The sequence below is a fragment of the Buteo buteo genome, chromosome 1 (assembly GCF_964188355.1).
Source record: "Buteo buteo chromosome 1, bButBut1.hap1.1, whole genome shotgun sequence".
In the NCBI taxonomy this organism is placed as follows: Eukaryota; Metazoa; Chordata; class Aves; order Accipitriformes; family Accipitridae; genus Buteo; species Buteo buteo.
The window spans coordinates 55,690,435-55,716,177 of NC_134171.1; the positions used below are offsets into that span (position 1 = coordinate 55,690,435).

General features: G+C 44.8%; 2 protein-coding genes and 1 long non-coding RNA gene across 46 annotated transcripts in view; 2 read left to right on the forward strand and 1 right to left on the reverse strand.

Annotated features, from left to right (window-relative positions):
* LOC142032347 (alcohol dehydrogenase 1-like) overlaps positions 1-25,743 on the reverse strand; it is a 330,614-nt gene that overhangs the window by 206,046 nt on the left and 98,825 nt on the right. For 39 of the 43 annotated variants that reach the window (XM_075031193.1, XM_075031006.1, XM_075031212.1 and 36 more), the window contains 5 exons: positions 19,562-19,657; positions 11,176-11,308; positions 860-1,161; positions 671-723; positions 184-302 (listed from right to left, as the gene is read on the reverse strand). The gene's annotated coding sequence lies outside the window, so the exon portion shown is untranslated. Of the gene's footprint in view, positions 1-183; positions 374-670; positions 724-859; positions 1,162-11,175; positions 11,309-19,561; positions 19,658-25,743 lie in introns of all 43 variants that reach the window. The other 4 variants (XM_075031115.1, XM_075031160.1, XM_075031202.1 and 1 more) reach the window with 4 other exon arrangements.
* On the forward strand, positions 2,647-4,971 carry LOC142032714 (uncharacterized). Its single transcript, XR_012650961.1, has 2 exons — positions 2,647-3,049; positions 3,772-4,971. It is a non-coding gene; the product is annotated as an uncharacterized LOC142032714 (long non-coding RNA).
* On the forward strand, positions 5,435-23,910 carry LOC142032654 (uncharacterized protein C4orf17 homolog). Of its 2 annotated transcripts, XM_075031544.1 has the most exons (8): positions 16,876-17,060; positions 18,816-19,022; positions 19,610-19,665; positions 21,095-21,259; positions 21,798-21,879; positions 22,292-22,448; positions 22,747-22,790; positions 23,699-23,910. In XM_075031544.1, exons 1-8 carry the CDS (start codon positions 16,958-16,960, stop codon positions 23,788-23,790), a joined length of 906 nt encoding a protein of 301 aa, XP_074887645.1. In that variant the 5' UTR covers positions 16,876-16,957; the 3' UTR covers positions 23,791-23,910. The 2 variants fall into 2 exon arrangements, with proteins under 2 accessions (XP_074887636.1, XP_074887645.1); XM_075031535.1 differs by lacking the exons at positions 16,876-17,060; positions 23,699-23,910 and adding an exon at positions 5,435-6,006 and having other exon boundaries at positions 22,747-22,911.

Genomic DNA, 25,743 nt, shown 5'->3' on the forward strand with positions numbered 1-25,743 from the left:
ACCCCCCATCTTTGTGAAGTTCTGTATATACCTACAAAGACAGACATCTGACACAAATTCAACAAAGTCAATAGTGGGAGCTGCGTGGATTTACGGGTGCTCCGAGTCAGGTCTCATAACAGAAACAACCAAAAAGATTGCCAAAATTGCACTATCGGAATCGGAATGTGGAAGGCAATTTACCTCCTGTTTCAAGTTTTTCAAAAGACTTCTGAAACAGTTGTTTCTTCCCTCTGGTCCCCTGACGGGAGCAGGCAGTTGGGAGATCAAATTTCGGAGACAGCAACTTTAACAGCCACTCTCTGGGGGAGGAACACTTTGCATTCAGCAGGACAAGGATAAACCACCACCAGCCCATTTGCAGATAAGGTTTCTCTCAACAAAATAAAACAGAAGCTCATCATCTTCCAAAACTATTTTAACAGGTTGTAAGTCAACATAACTTACAGCAGAGCATTTCATGTGTCAAAAGAAATTTTTTTTAGTCACTGACTTTGTAAGATTCACCAAGTCTGACAGCACTGGGGAAAGAGGACGCAGCCCATTCAGAAAGGGACAAAGCCACATGTTACTTCTCCCCTCCGACAAACCAAAAACATGCAAGTTTGAATCCCTCCCGACATCCTCTTCAAGTTGAGGAACACTTCTAGTATGAAGAGAGAATGCTTACCTTTATAGCTTCTTCATATGCAGATGGAGTAGCCTGTGACTACTGCTTTAAACCTGGCATGGGAGAAAACTAGTTCAACTGCCTTGATTTGCTAAAGCAATCCACACGCAAATTCTGCTGACACATCATTATTATTATTAGCACTCAATACTACACATGATCCTGCAAAAGCTATTTTGCAAACCACACCTCTGTAGATCTTTCTGTTCTTCCCACTGTTTCTGCTTCAACAGCTTCTTCCTTTGCCTCTTGGACATGGGCTCAAGGCATTCTTCCTTGTCTGAGCCTGCCTCCTGTCTCTCTACCGGACTGTCACTTGACTTCACCTTTCCTTCCACATCAGGAACTTCAGGAGACATGGTGTTTTCTGTTGGCACCTCTGGACTTTCTCTTGGTGTTTCTGATGACATTCGCTTTTGGCTGGGTTTCCTGACTTGTTCCTCAACACTTGATAAATATTTCACTGAAAGCAAGCTCTTCCCTCACCAATCCTGTAAGAAACAAAACAGTAGTATGAGTGTTATTAACAAGAAGTGCAATTAGAAAAAATATTACTCTACACCTACTGTAAACCTGAATAAAGAAAAAATAATAAGTACGAGATGGCCTTTTCTTGTTTAAAGCTAGGTTAGTGCCTCTGCAAACAGTAACATGTAAAATACCAGAGAGATTATAATCTGTATTCAGATCCCGTCTAAAACTCTGCCTGCTACATTGCAGCTATTCAACAGTTTCCAATTAGAAACTCTGTGAAAACACAACGGCATAAAAGCAGGGAATCACACTGGATTAAACATAAAAGAAAAACCATCAGCAGTACTATTATGTGTACACAAACTATTTTCAAACATAGAAACAGAAAAAATCAAAGAGGTTATCTTGTGATAGAACTAAAGCCATTTGGGGGGAAAAAAAAAGGTGAACAAGCTGTACACCTTCAAAATTAATTTTTATTTCTTCTGAGAACCAAAGACACTGGCCAACCACTGATGCTGGCCACTGTCAGTGGTCAAAACACAGCAAGTAAGGGGATGAACAGACTGAACTGTTAACTCAGCAAAACGTTCTGCATTCAAATCAGTTACAATTATACCCTCTCCTTTTCAATAACAAGTATTATTTTTTAATAGTAGCAGCTCCCCTGTGCTCAACAGCCGCGTAGTTTTCTACAGATAACTACTTCACTGGAGAAGGCTGCGCTGACAGAGCCAACATGCAGAAAAAACAATCCCCTGGCTTCTTCAGTAACAGAAGAGCTGGAAAACCACACGAAACGCCAGAAAACCAGACGTGTTTCAGCTAACACGCCCCAGTTTCCCTCCCTGGGGGTGTTACGACCTTAAGGCCCAGGGAGCCGAGATGGTTGTGGGTGCCAAACGGCACGGCCTGGCGCGGCACAGGTGCGTCTGCAGCCGCCACAGCGTGCACGCCCCGCGGATACCGAGCTCTATACGTACATCTGTGTACGTATATATACACCCATATACACACATACATCTATATACAGACACGTATCTATGTATACACACATTATATATATAGAAACACACGCGTTATTTTTGCTCACGCGCCGAAGTACCTCATAAGTCCACAGGACCGGCCACCTCCGCCCACAAGGGCCCGGGGAAGGGCCGCGACCCGCCCGCCACAGGCGGCAGCGACAGCCGGGAGTGGGGAGGGGGTGTCACGCTCCCCAGGCCGCCATTTTCCCCGCCTTCCCTCAGAGGAAAGCCGAGCCCGAACCCCAGCTCCCGTCCCGCCCCACCCCCTCCCACACCAAGGGGTAACGGACGCGGCGGGGGAGGGAAGGGGGGGCTGTAACGTACCCGCGAGCCGCCCCACGCGCAGCGCCGGGGGGAGGAGGGGTGGGGAAGGGGCGGGTGATGGGAGGAGGGGGAGGAGCAACGGCTCCGCCACGCGCGCCTCCCCTCCCCTCCCCGCCCGCCACGACTTCAGATCCCGGCGAGCAACGGGCGGCGGTCACGTGGCGCTAACGGACAGCGCCCCGGCGCTGAGGGGAAGCGCCGCGCCGCGCCGCGCCACGCCACGCAGATAGCGAGTGAGCGCGAGTTTCGGCGAGTTTCCCCTCTCCTGCCCGCGGAGCGTCCGGTAGCCGTGTCGGGACCCGTCCCGGCCGGTTGCGCAGGCAGGGGGGGAGCTGGCCTCGCCCGTTTGCGCTGATCGCTCTGTTCTCAGTCAGCTCTGGCGTCAGCTGGAACAGCTGCCAGTCAAATAGGAAAGGAACAAACAACCACCGTAACAAAAGCACTCGAGGATCAGTCGCAGTTTGGGAGGGTTTCTCGGTTTTGCATCATCCCTTACAACAGCGGCTGACAAGCCGAGGTCGGCTGCCAGTGGCGGCCACCGGCCCACGGCAGGGTGAGTGGACGTGGGTGCCGTGGCCAGGCTTTAGGGGCCTTTAGAGCCTGCCCTTGCAGGCTTTTGCTTTACTTATTAATCTGTCTTTATCTCAACCCATGAGTTTCCTCACTTCTACTCTTCTAATTTTCTCACCCATCCCACTGGGGGGGGGGGGGGGGGGAGTGAGCGAGTGGCTGTGTGGGGCTTAGCTGCTGGCTGGGGTTAAACCACGGCAGATGTCCAAAGGATCAGGGACATGAAACGCTGCAGGTGCTCATTAGTATGAAGTGCAGAGATAAAATGGAGCAGCAGGTAAGATCCAGAGCTAGCATGCAGGGCAGGTCACATGAAACCTGTTCAAACAGCTTAGGCACCATATCTGAAGGTTATACAAACGTGCATGACAGGGCAATGGAGCTGCATTAAGCAAGCACGGGATGATGACATCCAGTTTTGTGAGGAGGTAAACAAAGACTTGCAGAAATAAACACCAATACATTCCCAGAACACCCAGAAAATAAGTAAATTGCTCAGGGGACGATGCCTCATTGATTTTAGTAAGCTCAAGAACAAAAGCCAAAGGTGGAAGCTGCTGCAAATTAGCCAGACACCAGTTATGAAAGTTTATGGGTTTAGAGCAAGTATTAAAAAAATCTGAAGAGGAAAATAATATCTAAGGAGAGTACTGAATCAAGTATGAACACCCCCTTTTTAAATAATGCCTTTTATCTTCCTTTTAGGTCTCTGAAAAATCACAGCCAAGTGAAAAACGAGAATAACAAAGCACATCTTGCACTACTTGAAGTAAAAAAGGAACAAAAGGGAATGAGTATGAATCAACGGTTTTATTATATACTGGCTTTAGGAGTGTCAGTAGCAGACGCTGTTGTTCCAGCTAACAGAGCTACCTTCTTGGAAGAGAGACAATTAAGCTATACATTTCAAAGATGGGCCAAATTTTAGTCAGCCTTAGATTTGGAAGTCATACTGAAGTTCATCTCTACCTTCCAGAGTAACTTATCACAAGAAGAATGTGTGCTAACTCAAAGCTTATTTTAAAATCCCCCTGCACAGTAAACGGATATTTTCCAATAATATGAACCAACAACCAACAGCAGCACGGTGAACCTATGATCTTCAGTGTGATTACCTAATGAGCTGCATGCTGGATCTATGACATATCCTGAGCAGTAAAAAGTTTTGTTTAAGTCAAAGAAATGCTGGAACTCTTCAAACTTATCTGACCTTATCCTCAAGCTCTAAGGATTTTAGGAATGCCATCTTCAAGATCTATTTTACAAATAGGTAAATGCATTGTTAATTCACACAAGCCACCCAGTGCAGAGGAGAATCTTCCTCTAGAAGTTCTGTGACAGCGCTCGCACTGAGGTACCACCGTAATGATTCAAAACAGACTAACCTCCAAATGTGTTGTTACAGCCATCCACATCACTGCAAAGTGTGCATCAGCAGCGTGACAGTACCCATAAACCAATACATGCTTACATCGTCATCCATCTATTGATTTTCAGCTAACTATGCATTTAAATAGCTGATACCTGATCTTTCTTGAAGCTGCCAACAGGAAGGTTCAGGTTATTAAGCAGTTTCAGGAAAGGGACAGATGTCAGTAGGTAACAATATTTCAAAGGCAAGCCCAACAGTCCTAGGCTGCACTTCAGGCTATTTTCTTTTTGAGTTCCTTGGCTCTGGGGCACAAAGAGTGGGCACAGCCAGTCTCCCAGCTGCAGCTGGCAGTCAAAGTGCCTCAAGACTGCCCTGAGCTGAGGTGCTGATGTGGCTTTTTGGAATAACTGGTCAGTGTGGATCCCCTTGGCCAGCTACAGCCCTGTGCAGCACGCCAGCTTGTACTGCAAAAAACCACCATCAGTGGCCAACTTCTTGACTGAAAGCCCCTAAGATGGGATTATTCAGAGAGGCTCTTTTCCACTCCGATAATTCAGATGCCCTCCTGCAAAGGCTAGAATCAAACACAGTTGCTCCATAAGCAAACATAGGGTCAATGAGCACATATGACACGGGACCCGAGTCTACGTGGAAACCAAATTAAAGATAGATTGACCTGAATCCAGGAAAAGGACAAGCAGGGGGCTAGTACACTAACCTGCAGTAGTACAGTGTTTGGGAAATTGCCACAGCACAGATGCAGATGAACGCTGCTGGGGTCCCTGACTTCAGGAATCTGGTAGATCTGTCACGGCCCACCCACAACCAGGGGGGCCGAGTCTCAGTGGGAAGGGAACGAGACAACAGGCTTACTTATGGCACCTTGCTGTGAGCTGCCTGTTGCATGCCACTAAAGTCAAGTTTGCCTATTTCATCCAGAAGGTTTGACTTTCTGCCATATCCCCTTCATATTTCCTGCTTCTGAGACTTTCTTCTCAGGTTCATCAAGCCATACTTTCTTTATTGCCTTTCTAATGTTTTATTAGACAGGTGTAAAGATCTCTGGATGTGTTCTGCTGTTCAGCAGCTGCTCAGGATTGCTGAGTAATAGTTCTGGCAGTATCCACAACTTTTCAAAGCTCAGCAATGAAAATCAGAGCTTTCATAAGCAGAGCAATGATGTCTGATGGTGAAACACAGTGATCATATTCTTCTAGAGCTTCCGTGCAGCTTTTCTTTTTCATGTTCTGTTCTCCATCTCCATGGTGGCCAGGGAAAAAATTGACTTACACTGAAAAAAGGAAGATTCAAGTTACACTGCAGAAGAAAACTTCCTCTGGGCATGGATAGCAAAAAAGGTAGATTGCTTGGAGATGGTGTGGCACCATCATCTTGGAGGTCTGTAAGACCTGGTTAGGCAAGCGTGCCAGAGCTGATCTTCCCTGGGGACAGCAGGGTGAAGCAGAGAACTTCCCTGCCTATTTTTCTACAGTTTTGTTAACTTGGTGCAGCTGAAGCTAGGATTCAAAGAAGGATTTTTCTTTAAGAAATGCCTGAGAGCGCTGCAGGTGAGTATTTATTTGTGTTACCAGAAACTAATTTCTTGTCTTTTCCTATCACAAAACAGTACAGTGATTAATCTCTGCTTCCAGTGCAATGCTTTAGTGGGCCATGCCTGAAATATGCAAGGGTGTCCTTCTTGAAAATCTTGAGAATAAGACAGCCAGGCCTGTAGATTGCAAACAAGGAATAAATGTGCTTTCTTAAATAACATGCCACAAGCTAGAACACCAGAGTGCCGACCAGTGCTACAACTTGCATACAATATGTAAATCCAAAATGCAAAAAAAAAAAAAAAAAAAGAAAGTACATTTAGTGATCTCCAAAGCCAGCAGTATGTGCTGCCTGTAGAGCTTTGCTGGCTTTCCTTTTCAGTCCCACCTCACCTTTTCTGTGCGCGCCACTGTACAAGGGGAGCTGGAGGACAATTATGGTTGTCAGGTACCAGTAAAATAAATAGGTGGAAAGAAAAAGCTTAGAGAAGCAAAGCAATTTACTGCCTGATTTTAGCCTGAAATCAGAACCAAGAGGGGCACTTAACCACTGAATAAATGTTCCTACTTGTTAAATAATCATATCTGGCATTACTGAACATACTAAATCCACTCCTGAAAGGAGTGATAGAATCATGGAATTCAGTCATGAGGAAGCAGGTTCCCAATTGATAGTAAGCACTGATAATAACTGCCTTGCAATGTCTCCCAACTGGCAGTTCAGGAAAGGATCCAGATCTTCAAATGTTACAGCAGCCCCTCCCCTCGCAGCCTGGAGATATTCGAACATAGAAAGATCAGAGGCTTTTATCTACCATTTCTGTCTGTTTTGTCATTGTTTACTCACAGTTGCTATTTATTGTCCCAGGCTGTTCTGCTCGCAAACTGATTTTAGCTAGAAACTGCCACAAATGCAACTGAAAACAGAGATGGTATTTCTTTTGCCTGAAGAACATCTGGCACTGAGAAAGTTATCTTTGTATCTCCATGATATGATCCTGAACGCTTCTTTCTCTATCACTATAGAGCTGGAGTTGGGAATTGTAGGAATGGGGACAACAAAGTGGTTCATGGTTTTACTTTACTGTAGATCTTTATGTAGGTCGTAATCCTCTGAACTGCATAGGAAATTGCACAGGACTGCTACCAGGACTGTAGCTGGTGCTGCTTACTCTATCATCTATTTTTTTTAATCAGAAAGTTGGATGCCATTTGGAACAGATATTGTGTCTCTCCAGCTTTGACTAGAGGTCTTTCAGAAGCACCTTCCCACGGACGCAAAGAGAGCCCCTCCCGAGAACCACTGCTTTAAGAAACATTAACAAATTTTGAAACCAAAGGAAATTGCTGGAATCACCCACCAATCCAGACTTCTTTCAATTACCTTTCACCAAGACTTTTATCAAGAACTCCCAAAGCATTTTCAGCCAGCCTTTTATTTCAAGATTTCAGCTGCTGTTTGATCCAAAGCTGAAAGAAATCTGTAATGCTCTGCTCTATCTGGCCCATCTTTCTCGACTTCTGAGTTCTAGCTGGGTGCAAGATCTAATGTACCTTTAAAACTTAATTCTCCAGCTCAGTTTTACACTTCTACAGAACATCATAGCTGTTTTCTTATACAGATAGGCATTGCATAAATCCTTGGATTTGATATTCTGTGCATGCAAATCCCCAAATCTAGTTCTGAGTTTTCCCTATGTATCCACCCAGCTTAAGGGCCAAATCTTTCTTGCTTTCCGCAAGACTTAGGCTTTTGAAAATAGGACTTCACGTTGAGCCCAGACTCCTGGAGGCCGTCCAAGGTAAAGATGGTATAGATAACTGATGTGAAGATATAGATAAGAATAAGTTTCAAGAGTAACTTAAGATCCTTCATTATGTCTAAACTGGTGGACCCAGGCATGAATTCAACCTTTTTTTTCCAATGTCAACCTCAATTAACATCTGGAAAATGTTTTTCACACAGCAACAAAATACGTGTCCCAAAGAGCTATTCCTTTTAAAATTTAAAAATAATCTTAGTATTTCTATAGCACTATAGTGGAAGAAATATGGGTCAGCTCTGGGGAAAGCGTGAAAAGGCGAAGGGCCAGAATTACTGGCAGATTCCGATTCCTTAATAATATTTCATCCTTTCACCTCCCACTGAAATCAACAGGCTGAGCTGAATAAGGGAACCATACGGTATCCAAACATCACAGAACACATAACTTTGGCAACTAACACTACTGCTCTTCACCTGAGTCGATCAATTCTCCCTTTCTCCTTTTAGATATGTCATCATCTCTTTAACGTTGAACACATTATGAAGTTGTCTTGCAGCATCAGCAGTAGTACCTCTCCCTAGGCATCCTAGTCACAGAATTAGATTGTATTTCCCAGTCAATGAATCTATCCCTCTGCTTTGTAAAAACCAAAAGTTTTCCCAAATGATCCCTTTCATCAATTTACCAAATAAAGTTAAGCTCCTTGTACTGCATCTCAGGGAAGTGCTGTTCCAGAACCTCACTTCCATTTGCTGTATTTGGATAAAGACAATACTGCACTATGTGAGATCTTAATGGCAGCTCCCTTTTAATGAGTCCGGCTGGCTATTTGCTTAGGTTGCTTTTATAGCGACTACTTGTAAATCCCAAGCGATTATAAAAAATGAAGTATACTGGAAAAACAAGGTTTGCAGCTTGCACTCTGTTCTGTAGGCAGACAGTCATGGTCCCCAGGAAGCCATTTTGTTGTCATAGCTACTTGAAAATTAACTGAACAGCAGTATGAAAGACTTCTACCTTGCAGTCCCTTCCACATTCTTTGAATTTCTTGAATCCTTCCTTGCAACAATGGCCCGCTGTTTCTTACATGTAGCAAAGATGCAGGTATTTTCTGTTAACTCTGGCTCTCTTGTGCTCTTCCCCCATCCATAGACACAGAGGATTCATGAGGAGGTAGATCCACAATTTCATGCCAACCTTGCTGGCTTTATTTAAAAAGAACTGATAAAAGTGTTTTCAGGAACAAAATATACATCTTAACACATGCCCCACAGGTCCTGACACTTTGTGTCCCCACGTGTGACAACTCAAAATCAGCCCGTGCTTCATGTTACCTCGGTGCCTCCACGACAACAGCCTCTTCTCTACCTGGGCCTTACAACAAAGCAAATGGTAACAGGCCATTTTGGGTTGCAGGATGTGGTGGGTTGACCCTGGTTGGATGCCAGGTGCCCACCAAAGCCGCTCTATCACTCCCCCTCCTCAGCTGGACAGGGGGGAGAAAAATATAACAAAAGGCTCGTGGGTCAAGATAAGGACAGTTTAATAAAGTGATAGCAAAGGTCGCGCGCGCGAAAGCAAAAGGAAAAACAAATGATGTTATTCTCTACTTCCCATCAGCAGGCGATGTCTAGCCGCTTCTCGGGAAGCAGGGCTTCCGTACGTGTAGTGGTTGCTCCGGAAGACAAAATGCCCCCCACTTCCGTCTCCCTTTACTTAGCTTTTACATCTGAGCTGATGCCATATGGTATGGAATATCTGTTTGGTGAGTTTAGGTCAGCTGTCCTGGTTATGTCCCCTCCCAAGATCTTGCCCTGCCCCAGCCTGCCATTGAAGGGAGGGCAAAAATGTTGGAGAGACAGCCTTGATGCTGTGCCAGCACTGCTCAGCAGCAGCCAAAACACTGGTGTGCTATCAACACCTTTCTAGCTACTGATGCAGAGCACAGTGCTATGAGGGCTGCTGTGGGGAGTATTAACTCCATCTCAGCCAGACCCAATACACAGGATCAGAAGCTAGCAGCTGCATGGACCCTTTCTTAGAGCTTCTGCTATCAGCTGCCTTCTCTTCTTGACAAGATTCCACAGCATCTTAGCCTGTAAGTTATCCAAACGTTCGTTGTAATGACAGAGTCACACCAGTCACGCTCCTCTTTTTCCCCCCAAGTGTAAAAAAACCTCCCCACACTTCTTCCATTTATTGCTTTTCTCCAACTTCTTGTGGACAATGCCACGTATTCCCACTTCTGCCGAGTACAAAAAGAAAGTGTGCCCCATTTTTCTGCAAAAGACCTTAAAATCATGACGAGCAACTTAAATGTAATTTATTGATGACCGCAGAGCCAAAGTTTTTACCCTCCTCTTTGTTCCCAAGATGGCTTGCAAAACCTACAAAACCAACAAAAAATTAAATGAGTAGCAGTCACTCACAGGTACAATGTCCTGAAATAGATGCACCTGGAGACCACAAGCTAATGGACTGCTATGGCCCCCCTGTGCGACCAAAAGCACTGATTCTGGTCCACCATCACAGGGAGGGAAAAGTCATCTCCCACAGCTGTGCTTTCTGGAATATGAGCAGTGGTAAGGAAATAGGAGCCTGTGAAACCCAGACACACAAAATATCCTGTGACTGAGTGTCTGAGTCTACATGATAACGCTTGTAAACTTGGAGGGTTTCTAAGGCGACCTGAAAAGTGTACTGGAGTTGCAACTTCAGTGTAGCAGGAATCTGGGTTTTGTGGACAAAGCACCATTGGAGCAATCTCTGGCAATAAACGGTGGCCACATTGCAATTTAGATTTCTAGATTTTCTTTCTGTTACTAGATTCAAACTGCAATCGCATGACTACATTTAAGATCCTTACTGGTCAATGCCTGAAAATACATTTTTACGCTTACTCACTTAACCCCATTAACCCTACTTGATGATGACAATTTCACCTGTTGAAACTATGTAGCACTGCACTTGTACTCTAGAAAAAATCATCCCTAAAATCTTGTCCAAAAGCATGAATTTTCTTGAACACAAAACCCCAAGGCCAGGTGATTTTATAGTCCTGTGCACAGCCTTTTTTTCTGTGTCCACACGCAAATACTAATTCTCTACAGAAATCGGTTATTTCTGGTCATGAATATCCTCATGTTAAAGAGGAAGAGTGCTAAAAACATAAAGGATGAAGTGGAGGTACACAAGCTCTTCCCTCTGCTAACGTCAGGCAAAAGATGCGGCTGTGCTGCTGCCGCGGTGGCGCACAGTTCAGAATTGTCAACAGAATCGGTTCTAGAACCTCCCCGGATCACCAGCCCTGCGCCTGTCACAGCTGCTCAGCAGAGCAGACAAGCCAGGCTGCTGCTCGCTCAGCTGAAGACCCCTACCCAAGGAAAGACGTGAATCCTTGCTACAGGGTGAATCTTACCTGCTGCAGCAGGCAAAAAGGTACTGCCGACTTAGCATCCTGCCGAGGAGGACCTCTACTGCGCTGTTTCTCAGGTAGTTAGACCTTTCTGTCCATTACATCACTTACACACTTTCCGGGTACAGACGGAGAACTAGTGAAAAAGCAATAAATGACCTAAGTTTCATTTTCTCTCAAGAACCCATTAGCACAGTCAGATAGAAGACTACTCTAAATAACTGTTGTACACATCCTTTGTAAGGAAACAGGAAGCCTTCAAGTATTTTTGAATACTGCAATGATAATCAACATTTTGTGTGCGGTTTTACCTACAATACAAAAATGACAGCGCTGGCTGGTAACATTGTTCTGTCAAACATCCAGTTGTTCATGGTATCGCTGCATTTAATTCTACTGATTTAAATATTAACAATGTCGTAAGTTGCTATTTTGGTAAAGTAACACACCTAAAATCCCCAAAACATATTGTACCAGCAATTACTGTATATAATACTCTGAGGCTGCTAAATAACTAGTGAGATTCTAGAAGTATGTTTCACAAGACCGTTTAGATTACCACAGAAAACCCACTAAACAATTTATTAGAGAACCCTCCCACATGAACTTAATTTTAAAAAACTTCAGTTAGATATAGTTAGTCCTTTATAGAGAGCCAACACAAAAACGTAAGCAGGATTATGTAGAAAAACAGAAGGCCCAGAATAAAGAATGTGACTTCTGCTCCTCCAAGTTACTTTATACATTATTTTGAGTAAGCATTTAATCTTAAGCATATGGAGAGGATATTTTATGGTAAAAAAATTTATAGGGCTTTGGAAAAGCTAGTCTCCCAATTAATTATTATTTTTTTTAAGTTATAAAAGTTGGCTGAGAAATACAAGTGCAATCAGGATGTTACACAAAATAGCCATCTTCATTATTTCATTATTCAATCAATCCACTACAACCAAAATCAGAAGATGTGTATTTTTACTTTTGGTATCAGGAGATACAGGTATTTTAAATTTGAAAAAAAAAAAAAAAAAAAAAGGCTGAGCTTGCAGTAAGCTACAAACCATTTGGATGAACTGTAGCTTCCACCCTGCCTCCTCGTGCACTGAAATGTGATGATTCACAGGTGACAAACACCGACCTTGCCCCAGTTGGTTTGTTAGGGCATAGGATGACCTTAAGACAGGACCTTCAACTATGGAATTTATACTTTTTGGTTTCAGTTGGGCAAGCCTTCTCACGTCTCTTGACCTTCTATGCACACTGCAAAATCTGTCAGTTCACTTGAGTTTTTCCCCTAGTCAGATGTAGTTATGGAATAAAAATGTAACCTTGCAAAACATTAACAGCTACTTAAAAAAGATGTCCTGTCCTTTCCCAACCCTCTTCTCTCCACATATTCCTTAAAATATGCTGCCTCCTGACCCCAGCAGATAACTGACAAATGCTTATTCCATCCTCAGCCCATCCAGGCTCTTACAATCGGCAGCCTTTACAGGTGAATTTCTTCTATTTGAATCTTAGAATGAATCACAGAATGGTTTGGGTTGGAAGGGACCTTAAAGATCTTCTAGATCCAACCCCCCTGCCATGGGCAGGGACACCTTCCACTAGACCAGGCTGCTCAAAGCCCCATCCAACCTGGCCTTGAACGCTTCCAGGGAGGGGGCATCCACACCTTCTCTGGGCAACCTGTTCCAGTGCCTCACCACCCTCACAGTAAAGAATTTTTTCCTAATATCTAATCTAAATCTCCACTCTTTCAGTTTAAAGCCATTACCCCTCATCCTATCACTACATGGCCTTGTAAAAAGTCCCTCTCCAGCTTTTCTGTAGGCCCCCTTTAGGTACTGGAAGGCTGCTGGAAGGTCTCCCTTGAGCCTTCTCTTCTCCGGGCTGAACAACCCCAACTCTCTCAGCCTGTCTTCATAGGAGAGGTGCTCCAGCCTTCTGATCATCTTTGTGGCCATCCTCTGGACTCACTCCAACAGGTCCATGTCCTTCATATGTTGGGGGCCCCAGAGCTGAACACAAGTACTCCAGGTGGGGTCACCTCCCTCAACCTGCTGGTCATGCTTCTTTTGATGCAGCAAACACACATTGCTGGGTTATGTTGAGCTTCTCATCAACCAACATCCCCAAGCGCTTCTCCGCAGGGCTGCTCTCAATCCATTCTCTGCCCAGCCTGTATTTGTGCCTGAGATCGCCCCAACCCATGTGCAGGACCTTGCACTTGGCCTTATTGAACTTCATGAGGTTCGCAAAGGCCCACCTCTCAAGCCTGTCAAGATCCCTCTGGATAGCATTCCTTCCCTCCAGCTTGCCGACCGCACCACACAGGTTGGTGTTGTTCGCAAACTTGCTGAGGGTGCACTCAATCCCACCGTCCATGTTGGCAACAAAGATGTTAAACAGTGCTGATCCCAATACCGACCCCTGAGGAATGCCACTCATCACTGGTCTCCACTTGGCCATTGAGACATTGACAACAACTCTTTGAGGGTGACCATCCAGCCAATTCCTTATCCAGCGAGTGCTCCATCTGTCCAATCCATGTCTCTCCAATTTAGAGACAAGGATGTTGCGTGGGACAGTGTCAAATGCTTTGCACAAATCCAGGTAGATGACATCAGCTGCTATTCCCTTATTCACCAACACTGTAACCCCGTCGTAGAAGACCGCCAAATTTGTTAGGCATGATTTGTCCTTAGTGAAGCCATGCTGGCTGTCACCAATCACTTCCTTATTTTCCATGTGCCTCAGCATAGTTTCCAGAAGGATCTACTCCATGATCTTGCCACGCACGGAGGTGAGACTGACAGGCCTGTTGTTCCCTGGGTCTTCCTTTTTTCCCTTTTTAAAAATGAGGGGTTTATTTCCCCTTTTCCAGCCCGTGGGAACTTCCCCAGACTGCCATGACTTCTCGAATATGATGGATAGTGGCTTAGCCACTTCAGCCACCAGTTCCCTCAGGACCCGCAGATGCATCTCATCAGGTCCCGTGGACTTGTGCACCTTCAGGTTCCTTACATGGTCTCGAACCTGATCTACTCCAATGGTTCTTCATTCTCCCACTCCCTGCCTTTGCCTTCTGCGACCTGGGTGGTGTGGCTGGAGCACGTGCCAGTGAAGACTGAGGCAAAAAAGTCGCTGAGTACCTCAGCCTTCTCCAAGTCCCAGATAACCAGGTCTCCCATTTCCTTCCAGAGAGGGCCCACATTTTCCCTAGCCTTCCTTTTATCACCAATGTACCTACAGAAGCTTTTCTTGTTGCCCTTGATGGCCCTGGCCAGATTAAATTCTATCAGGGGTTTAGCTTTCCTAACCTGATCCCTGGCTGCTCGGACAATTTCTCTGTATTCCTCCCAGGCTACCTGTCCTTGCTTCCACCCTCTGTAGTCTTCCTTTCTGTGTTTGAGTTTGTCCAGGAGCTCCTTGTTCATCCATGCAGGCCTCCTGGCATTTTTGCCTGACTTCCTCTTTGTTGGGATGCATTGCTCCTGAGCTTGGAGTATTAACCAGCTTGCTTGGGCCCCTCTACCCTCCAGGGCTTTATCCCATGGTACTCTACCAAGCAGACCCCTGAAGAGGCCCAAGTCTGCTCTCCTGAAGTCCAGGGTAACAAGCTTGCTGTGCGCTCTCCTCACTGCCCTGAGGATCCCGAACTCCACCATTTCATGGTCGCTGCAGCCAAGGCTGCCCTTGAGCTTCACATTCCCCACCAGCCCCTCCTAGCTGATGAGAACAAGGTCCAGCATAGCACCTCTCCTTGTTGGCTCCTCTATCACTTGGAGAAGGAAGTAATCATCAACGCATTCCAGCAACCTCCTGGATTGCTTATGCCCTGCTGGGTTGTATCTCCAACAGATATTGGGGTGGTTGAAGTCCCCCATGAGGTCTAGGGCTTGTGAACGTGAGGCTGCTCCTGAGAGCCTCATCTGCTCGGTCTTCCTGGTCGGGTGGCCTGTAGCAGACTCCCCCTGTAATGTCACCTGTCCCTGCCCTCCCTTTAATCCTGACCCATAAGCTCTTGGTCAGCTCCTCACCCATCCCCAGGCAGAGCCCCACGCACTCCAACTGGTCATTGACATAGATGGTGACACCCCCTCCTCATTTCCCCTGCCTGTCCTTCCTAAAAACCCTGTATCCTTCCGTTCCAGCACTCCAGTCATAGCAGCCATCCCACCACGTCTCCGTGATGCCAGTAAGATCATTGCCCTGCAGGCGTGCGCACATGTCTAACTCCTCTTGTTTATTCCCCATGCTACGTTTGTTTGCATAGAGGCATTTAAGTTGGGCCCCTGATGAAGCTGACTTACTGGCTGGAGTGGCTGGAATTCCTTTGTGCTGCTCTTCAGGTGCTCTCCTGCTGACCTGTGATCCCTTTCTAGGCTCTGGGCATTCCCTGCTGACACTGGCATCAGACCGGTAGGAGTGGGATGGATTGAGGTTCCCCTCCCCCAGCAACTTTAGTTTAAAGCTCTCTTCGCCAGCTTGGCAAGCCTATGACCGAAGATGCTCTTCCCCTTCTCTGACAGATGGACTCCATCTGCCACCAGTAGGCCACGTTTCTCAAAGCGAGTCCCATCGTCTAAGTAGCTGAACCCCTGGCTGTGGCACCAGTCCCGTAACCATTTGTTGATTTGCCAGGTTGACTGGCTCTTTCAAACCCCTTCCCTTTGACTGGGAGGACTGATGAAAAACTACCTGTGCTCCAGAGTCCCTTACCACCGCTCCCAGGGCTCTGTAGTCCTTCTTGATACTCCTCAGACTGCTCCTGGTTGTATCACTGGTGCCCACAGGAAACAACAGCAGCAGATAATAGTCAGTGGGCCGTACAAGGCTTGGTGGTCTCTTGGTGACATCCCTGATACAAGCCCCCAGTAAGCAGCACGGCTCTCTAGAGAGTGTGTCAGCTCAGCCTCTGTACCTCTCAGAAGAGTGTCGCCTACTACTATCACCTGTCACCTTTTCTTAAGTTGCGCTGGTTGTTATACAGGGAGCAGACTGGGCTGCCTTACTCAGGTCCAGAGTCTCTCCTGATGTAACTCTTCTGTGTGACATTTGCAAGGCGCCTCAATAAAATGCCATTCTTAGGATGTTCCCAATCTTAGACGTTATGGTACTGAGTATTCTAAGTAAGTGCCAGAGGCAAAGAACACTGTGACCATTAATGACTGCTACTACAGGAAAGGGAAAAAAACCAAACAAGTTAATGGTCATAAGCTGCTAGTGTATTATTCAACCTCTAAACCCAAAATCTAGAGCAGATACCAAGTACTAAGAGACATGGGACTGCCCCTCTGCATACGCAACCCTTAGTAAAGACAGAAACCAAAAAGGCCTGGTCGTCTCCTTTGCTATCGTCATTTGTCCCTGCACTTTTCATCACAAGTCAGAAAGCAATCCACTCCCCCTGCTTCAATATAGTCTGTTACTACAAAAAGGTGTCTCAGATATGCACAGGAAGGAGCGGCACACACAAGCAGCATTGGTTGCCCGAGGTAACTACCTAGGAGTGGAGCAGTAGCTAGCTTGCTTCCACCCTCCTGTGCTTCTCCAAATTGTATATGCAAGAGGTAGAAACGACAAGAAGAAGAGTAACTGAAATTTCCACTACCTTTCCGTCTATGTGAGTTCATGTTCTTTACTTCACCTCCAGTGTTTGGCCTCAGGCCATCAGCAGAAGAGCCAACCCGCTCTGCCGGAAGACGCTCCACAAAAGAATAAGAAAGTTTACACAACAAATACTGATTTCATATCAGTGTACGAACCTCAGTTCAACCACAACATGTGGAACTACGACCGATGTTACTCTCAGTCTAGCCGCTCAAGGGAAAGGTACTACTTCTCCAGGAATGTTCCCCATCCTAGGATGGTCTGTCACATGCCAGGTAAGAGTTGTTGAGGGACCACACAGATAGCCTGGACAACTGCCCTGGCAAGCACAAAGAGAAATGCGAGCATAACGTGATTTTGTTCCAAAAGCACCCACTGCTCCTGTTTCCTGTTTCCAAGAGAAGCATTTCATCCAAAAAAGCCATTACCTTGATTTCAATCCACTAAGCATCTTTAGCACTAAATTCTTTACAAGGTACAACTAGAACTATTTTGCCAAGACAACTGTCTGGGATTTCTTTTAAGCTAAAATAATTTCCCTCAAGCTAAAGTAATTTCTTCCTCTTTCCTTCTGTGCTCACGAGTGTACCGTAAGTGCCAGAGACGGGTTGTCACAATTTTTTTCTCTATTTCACTCTCATCTAAATAATTCTTGTACCTTTCCAGGAGCAACATATTGCACAATGCAGCATTTAATAAGAGTAACCTGGTGCTCTAAAAACACCATGCTGCTCTGCTGGATGCTAGATCTAGCTGTGATTACTCTGCCTATACCTGAAAGGAATACAGTCAAAATCAGTGTGCCATTTGCATCAGCAGACAAAATAGGGATTCTAGGGATTGGCTTTTGTTTCAAGAAGCTGACCCTGTAGGTTTGCACAAAGACACCTTTCTGGCAGCAGCTGAAGGCAAATTGCTGGTACACAGCCAGATTTATACTGCAGAAGGCATAGAAGGATCATGAAGGGGAAAAAAAATCTCTGCTGAGTTTTTTGGGGACAGTTAGAATAAGTAGATATTTCATCAGGATTGGTATTGGTAGCTGATGAATCTGTGATACAACTTCTGTAATAAGGGATGAAGGATGATGCAGGACCAAATCAGTTCGCAATAAAATTTAATTTCTTGTGTCTTGGAAGGGGTGCCTTGGAAGGAACGAAGCAAGACTCCTCCTTTCAGATTGACCACCCAGCATATAATGTACACAACTCTGTGTATCTGTGTGTGCATATGTATGTATATATATATATATATATATATAAAATCTACCTAACGTAGAAACATAGAACACATAAAAAATAAAATACATATTTGTGTGCATCTCTCTCTTTTTCTAGAGGCTGGTAAAAAAGACAAGTTGGCCACAGCCAGCAAAGACCAAAGTCTTACACAGCTTAGCCAGATTAATTTGGTGGATATATTTGTACTCTCAGTAGAGTAATGTTCAGCTGTAATTACTTTCTGCTTAAGATTTGTCTTATGTCAGATACCAAACAGAACCAAGGTTCTGAAAATCCTCATCAGCTACTTAATAGCACTGCTTCTTTGCCATGTTAAATCCAGTTTGACTTACACTAATGATAAAAACAGTGGCCGTTTATAAAATTCCTTTTACCCTGGCGAAGAAAGGAGGGTTCTAGTTCTTCATTAAATGCTGCAACTCTCATTGAAAACTACAAGCTTTTTAAGAGAGGTAGAACAATGATTCTCACCTCCTGATTGGCATCGCTAAATGAGCATTCTTCACCCTACCTGGCCACTCTCCAGATTTTATCTGCAACATTGTCACTGTTCAGGTAGTGATTGATCACACCATCCTCTGTAACAGACTGCTTTTGGCCCTCTGCCATCTATTCAAGTATGCCAAGTCTACACACCATTCCGTAAGCCCTGTATTATTACACACAAATTTCAGATTTGATACCCCTGCTTTCCATTCTTCCAGCCGAGACTCTCCTTAGAGATCACCTGTTAAATTAACTGTGGGTGTTTATTGTACTAAAGACTGTATCCTTCGTTTTTTTGCACAGGATTAAACAACGCTCCGGTCTGTCTCGTAAGAAGCAACTTTTCAAGAGAATACCCATCTGCTGGCAACAAAGTCATCCTCAAGCAAGAAGCTGAACAAGAACACGTGCTACCTAGGAATGCCACAAGCAACATGTCTGCCAACTGCTACCTTCCAAAGCTCGAGGGCTTCACGCGAAGGCAGCTAGGCACTCCACAGTCCATGACACGTGAGTAGAGGCACCAAACTGCCCTATTATACAGCAGCAGAAGAGGAACCTGAGCCGTTAAAGATGCAACCGGGTCTCAGCCAGGGCACTGTGTCATCACAGCTCAGGTCCAGGTAAAGGGAACATAGGGCAATGAATGTACATTTAAAAGGCAAGTGTTTCTTCCCTTCTATGCGTGTTAGTCACCACAGATTTCTCCTTGCTAATTACCCTTGCATCTTCATAGCTTTTAGAGATTATATGCACACTAGACATCTAATAACTTCACAATTATCAGCAATTATGCCATCCGTAAGCAACACTCTGCAGTAGTAGCTACACACCACTGTAAGCATGTATCTATGAAATACACTTTCCAGGATTTTCTTCAGATGTCTTAGGCATCTCAGCAAATAATTGCATTAATGTACTATGTGAGGTAGTAAAAGCACACAAAAAAGGGAAGAAATAGACCCCCTTAGAGATATCTAAAATATGGCTTGTGCATTTTAGCAATTAAAAATGTCCCCCACCCCAATATAACATAAGGTGTATCTTACGGCCTTTATTCTTCAACTTGAGAAAACACTCTGCCTGTTGATTTCCAGGAGGATGTGCAGATGTTCCTGGAAGGATTCAAAATAACCCTCCTTCACCTGAAAAGGTAGGGGAAAAAAAGACACAGCTCTTTATTTCGGCACTCTCTCTCTCACTTTCTCAACACTGTAACCTGAACTGACAGTCTCAGACTGCTAAGGAGGACAGCACAGAACCAAAAGGAGGGATGTGAGGATCCCGTGTGTAGAACATGAGAGCTTGGAAGGGAGACGGTGTCAAGTAGGGTAATAACTAAGCCATAACTGTATCACTTTCAGCACTGTAATGTCACTGTGCTTCGCTAGCAAGAAAAATGGCCAAACCCAATGAAGATGGGAATAAAATTCACTTTGTTTCAAACTGCTGAGGAAAAAATGTCACACTATACAACAAACAAGCACAAGAAAAAACCTCCTCCCTTCACAACACAAAGATTCTTTAGATTACTTACTGCCAACAGTTTCACTTTTGCTGACACTGTTTTGTACAAGCGGCACGCTGGGCTTTAGATCCAACTTTGCTGCTGTGTTCATAAATTCCAGTAAAAGATTCTTTCTGCAATAACTCCTTAGTCTCAAGCTGCAGGCTATCTAATGACTCGTCTCCCCTATTACAACCGCATGAGAGCTGAGGGCTAAGTCAGTATTCCATTACAAATGGTATCGCAAGGAGGATTGCACGCTCTTGAGAAAAAGGGAATGCAAGGGTTTCTGCACTGCTACTGGATAGGAGAGGGCACTACGAAGACGTTTTGCAGTAAAGATGCTAAAAATAAGGACTCACTTTTCTCCTAACTTTTCTATTTTAACTGGGGGTGGGGCTCTCTCGAAATGTTATGTCGTTCCTGAGAGATGGGTATAGTAAAGACCATGCTTTATTTTTACTGTTCATTTATACATGCAAAACACAGTTCTTCAAACTGCATTTACTGTGGTTTGGCTGCAAAATAACTATATAATGGACAGATACTGGCATATAGCCTCACTCAGTAAACTAGCCTGTTAATAGCTGTTAGCTGCCTTTTGCTTTTCCTCTGCACTTACAAACAGAACCTTCTGCCAATCACGTTTTAATTCCTCGTCCTTTAATAGACTGGTGAAGCCTGCACACAGAGAAATGAAGAGCAGTGGCTCAGCAGCATGCTACAAACCCACGATGGAAAAGCAAACAGACCACAGAGGTCCAGATTTAATCCCTTTCTCATCTGATTTCCATCAGTAGTTACCTGGCATCACTTTCATTCTCATCCAATGTTACGCATTATGCCACAGATATCTATTATTATTCTCAGTGACTGTATATTAGAAGCTGTAACAATTAACCTATCCAATTAACCTACAGGTGGCTATATTCAAGCAAATAACAGTTTTAGATGTGTTTTCTGTTGCACAGCCTTGCTGGGGACTAGTGTTAACCATACACTTCACGTTGCCTTTAATTGCTGCTTAAATGGAGTCAAGCCATTCCTTTACACATTGTTTTCTATTTTGGAAAAGCTTTTGAAAAAACAATTCCAAGCCTCTGCACAATCTGCAAACAGAGAGGGAAACCACGTCGCGTCTCTCACCCAGCCCTCCACTCCACTCATCAACTTGGATTACAGTCCCTGCATCCAGAAGAATGTGAATTCTGACTCGAGATACCTGGATCAGAAAATAAAGGTAAGACACGAGTGCTACAGTATATGGCTTCCTATGATGTTACACATTTTGATTTCTCCTGAGGATGGCATGGGACTTTATTGGTCAGATTCCCTTCCCCCACTGCCCCAGTGCGGAGTCTACTGACTTTTGTATTTAGCATTTACTCTTGAGTTTCTTTCACCTGAACACAAGCTGCTATGGGCAGTCACTGGGGGAGCAATGCAGCTAGCACACGGGCTGAAACTTGTTCTCTAAAACCAGCCTGCAAATATTACATCACATGCAAGGGGCTTTATATGTAGTAAACACTGCTTAGGATTTCCTTCCTGTGTCTCTGAAGCGCTGTGTACACGGGACTCACTCAACATCACCTTTTGCAGACTGCTGCTGTCCTTAGCTTATACTGTGGCAAAACTGATGGGTCATCTTAGGCTAGGCAATTTGCACAACTGTAGAACTGCACACTCACACAGCTAGAGCTTAACTAAAACACATGCAAAAACTGTTGTGAATCAGCTTCTCTTCCTTCAGGGTAACCATCCTGTACATCTTCCAGGTGCTGGAAAAACTGAGCGAAATTTTGCAGACAGATTCAATTACCGAGATCCAAAAATGGTTCGCAAGGGCAAGTAAAAAAGGTAACACGTGCATCTGTATCCCTTTCTGAAAAACAGGCCCTCTTGTACATTCGCATAAACCCCTGAATTTCTCATAGACCTGAACTGGAGGGGGTTGCTGAGGTGGAAGGACTAGGATACAGTGAAGTGTGCTTGGCCCAGTTGTGGCTGTGCTAAGCAGTAAGGCGACAGTACACACAAATTAGTCACTCAGACCTCAGCGCACTCAGGTTTGGTGCAGGGTGGAAAAACGTGCTCTCCCAGTGGAGCTCTGGGCTGCTGTGGGCTGGGGGGAGGCAGAAAGCAAACATAACATGTCTCTCTGATGTCCTTAAGCCCTTTGAAAATGAGGTAAGGGAACTCCTGAATTCCCCCCTAAACATCCAGATCAGCGAGTGGGAACTTTAATAACATTTCTACCTTCACTTTTCAGAGAAAGACCTTGTGTCCAGTCTGATACATTCAGAGATGACTGATAAAGCTGTGCTGAATTCTAATGAAGCTACAGCAGAGAACATGAGTAGCCAGAGTCCAGTAAAGCCTCTCCCTACTCTTCAGAAGGCTCCAGGAGGGGAGATGAATCAGTCCAGGTAAAATCTGATGTGAGGTTGCTAGGATTAGGGATAAGCCAAACCTCAAACCCAGAAATTTTTGTTTTCTCCTCCCATGAAAAATGCAACTTTGTGACTGAAGTTTATCATGCACAGCCTTCATCAAAAGTGCTCCTCACTACAAACAACCCCACACTTTTGGATACAAATTGAGTTATTACAGGAACATCACAAAATTTTAGGAGCACTTGAAACCCCTTTGAGAAAAACCTCCCATATATTGCAGTGCACAGTCTATACCAGTTGTAAAGTCAGACGTTCTCTTTTTTTCACTCAGGTCTTCGGCTAAAGAATCAGGGGCCAGTCGAAATGTGAAACAGAGTAAGTAATGGAAATTATAAATGTTAAGACACATGTGTCTAGGACGCTAGTCACCAAACAGTACAGGGACTGTGAATGTTCAGAAGCTCTAACTTTTGCCTTCGCAGCAGGATGCAAATTAGAATCATAGAATTCAGTGACAATATGAGAAATGACATTTAAAACCTGAATTTAAGTTCTTTAAGAGCTAGATAGCCAAGACCCTCCATCCTTGCAGCCACTCAATTAGTTTCTCTTGATACGACATTCATGTAAATCTTCTAACTGCTGTAACTCAGAAATACAGCAAGGTGAGGGACATGCGTACAATTGCACCTGCCTCTTGCTAGAAAGAGGCACTCATTTAATCTCTTCACTAAAATCTGCTCCTGTAAGTCATATAAAAGCTGAAACTCCTGCCAGTCAACTTTGGGATTTGCCCTCACCTAACACATCTCCCTCACCCTTTGCAGGCGAAATCAGGCCTTCTCAGACTTTTTCAGCTACCAAAGCCCGCTTTTGCATCCTCTACCCAGTCAGGGCAAGCCAACAATACTGGCACTCCCAAGAAACACCACTATCACCTCTTTGTGTCCCTTCTGAAGCACACAGAGGCAACAAAAGTCAGTCCCATAGTACGTTATCATTTTAATAAAGCCATTCATGCCAGTTCTAATGCTACCAGCATTTACTGTTGTTTGTAACTCTACTGGAGGAGTGGGTGAAGAGTAATCTTACGTGAGAATGAGAAGGAAAAAGAAGAAACCTCCAAAGCAACCCTCTCCTTTTCGAAGTGGTGTCCAAGGAGGCTTCTTTGCTAATGAGTGGATGTGCTTCTCGTCTGCTTATGGAACAAAGCCAAACCAGTCTAACATAATCCTAAGCCTATCCTGATAACATACAGCTTCCTTTTTCAAAATGTTTTCCAGAAAGGGAGAAAGAATGTCATTTGCTTTCAAGGCTGAGGAACAGAGGTCCAGGACAAGTAGACAGGCTGCTCCCAGGGAAGAACTCCAACTGAGAAAGTGCTATGGAAAGAAGAGACCATCCTGCCTTCACACTCTCATCAGAAGTCTGACCTGTGCCACAGCCACCCCAAACAACAGATATCCCCCTTTCCAGTGGAGCCCCCCCCCCCCCCCATTCAGAGCCACTTAAGCATCTCCCAGTCACTATCACATACAGAAATATGTATTCTTAGCAGTTATGTTATAAAGATATCTGTTCAGACTCCCTGTTAAAATAATTTTATGCTCATTATATTTAGTCCTCAAGCAATTCAACCAAACCATGCTGCAGAGGTACATGAGAAGTGCGCTAAATGAAAAAAAAGGACAGAGGCAACACTTTTGGGCACCGGATTCATTGTTTTGTGTGACTCAGCCAGGCCTGCACAAAGAGCTCTTGTGTGCAGACTTGACTCTACAGTCACAGACATACTGGGGTAAGAAGAGGGGCACACACACATTATCTGCAGAGATGCACATCAAGCCCTAGGCACTGGAAGAAAAAAGACCCTGGATTTTCAAAATCTGGCCTGCAGACTAACTGCAGATGTCTGCCTCACAGCAAGCTAAAATTTGCTTCCATAGTTCTCATCGTTAGCAGAGAAGAATCACAAACCGTAGTATCCAATGGGGGGAGGAGGGGGAACATGGGACACGAATGGGACAGGATGACACCAAACAAACATTAAAACCACCATGCAAACCTCAAGCCACCAAAACAGAGGCCAACAATGACAGAAACACATCTGGCCCTTTTTCAGGCCTCGTGAGTGAACTGTGAAAGGAGGAGAATCGGGGTTTATCTGTTTTAAACATATCTCTGTCAATCTCTTCTCACAAAACCAAAGAAAGGTGATAAATCGACCCTACTTCCATTTATTTTCCAGAGCAAGATTATTCAGTGCAGACAGGCTCATTCAAAACATCTGGCTGTTTGATGGGCAAGGAGAAAAATCCTGTTAGCACAGCGTTAAGGAAAGAGGAGCTTAGCTCAGAGCAGAGCTCAGTATACTCTTTCCAAGAGCCCCTGCCTTCACTTCAAATCACGTCTACTGCAGTAACAACTACCACCTCCATTCCCATTTCCCACTGCAGGAGAGGGCTATGCTAAGACCTGGGGGACAATCTCAGCTCTGCTTTCCCTTGGTGCTCACTCACTGCTGCACATGCCTAGCCATGCTAGAGCACCAGATGAAGCAGGCTGGGGGGCTTGAAGTAACCTGTAGCCGCAAATCAATGAACGGAGTATTTGTGAATGGCCAGCAGAAGGCTGGTCACCCAGAATGGTCGTGACACAGGTCCACTTGCCAACTCAGACCACAGATGCAGAAACTCACTTCTACAAAACGATTTAATGGGTATCAGTTTAGCAGATATGTAATTCCTATACAGCTGTGCAAGAGTATGAGCCTGCAGGCCATGGCAAATGGGAGCAGAGCTTCAAGCAAGAGAGGAGCTGGCAGTGCTTTGAAACTTCCCTTGTGTCTTAGGTGTAAACATTACAAAGTCAGCTGGAAACTAAACCGGAAACCAAGTGAACTGGAAACCAAACAGCAGGGTTGAGTGACTACACGCTGACCGAGTTGTGGTAATGACTTAGTGAATGGGGCAGATACTTGACCAAAAGCTTTTGGGCCATACTCAGATTGCCTTAATTCCATATAAATCTCTGTCCTTAGTGTTTCTTATCAGCTGTCTCTCAGCATCATGCTGCATTAGCTGAGCCTGAAAAACTTAATTATGCCTCAGAGGCTCACTGCCAAACAGAACCAAAATTAACGCAACCACGTTAACATAGTCTTGCAACAGCACGGTTGCATTTCCTTCATGAAGCTGATAGGTTACTGAGCAAACATGTTAGAGCCAGAAGGGTGACTGATAGTTTGCAAGGACAGTTACAATCGCATCTTCGCAGTCATTTCCCTTCCCAAAGCATCTGTTACTGTATTTGCTAGATGTCTGAAAAT

Bases quoted from the DNA above. Each gene is read 5' to 3' on its own strand.
- LOC142032654 (XM_075031544.1), top strand. From the start codon at position 16,958: ATGTGGAACTACGACCGATGTTACTCTCAGTCTAGCCGCTCAAGGGAA. The intron at 17,061-18,815 runs GTAAGAGTTGTT...TTTTTTGCACAG, and splicing joins GATGGTCTGTCACATGCCAG to GATTAAACAACGCTCCGGTC. The intron at 21,880-22,291 runs GTAACACGTGCA...TTCACTTTTCAG, and splicing joins CGCAAGGGCAAGTAAAAAAG to AGAAAGACCTTGTGTCCAGT.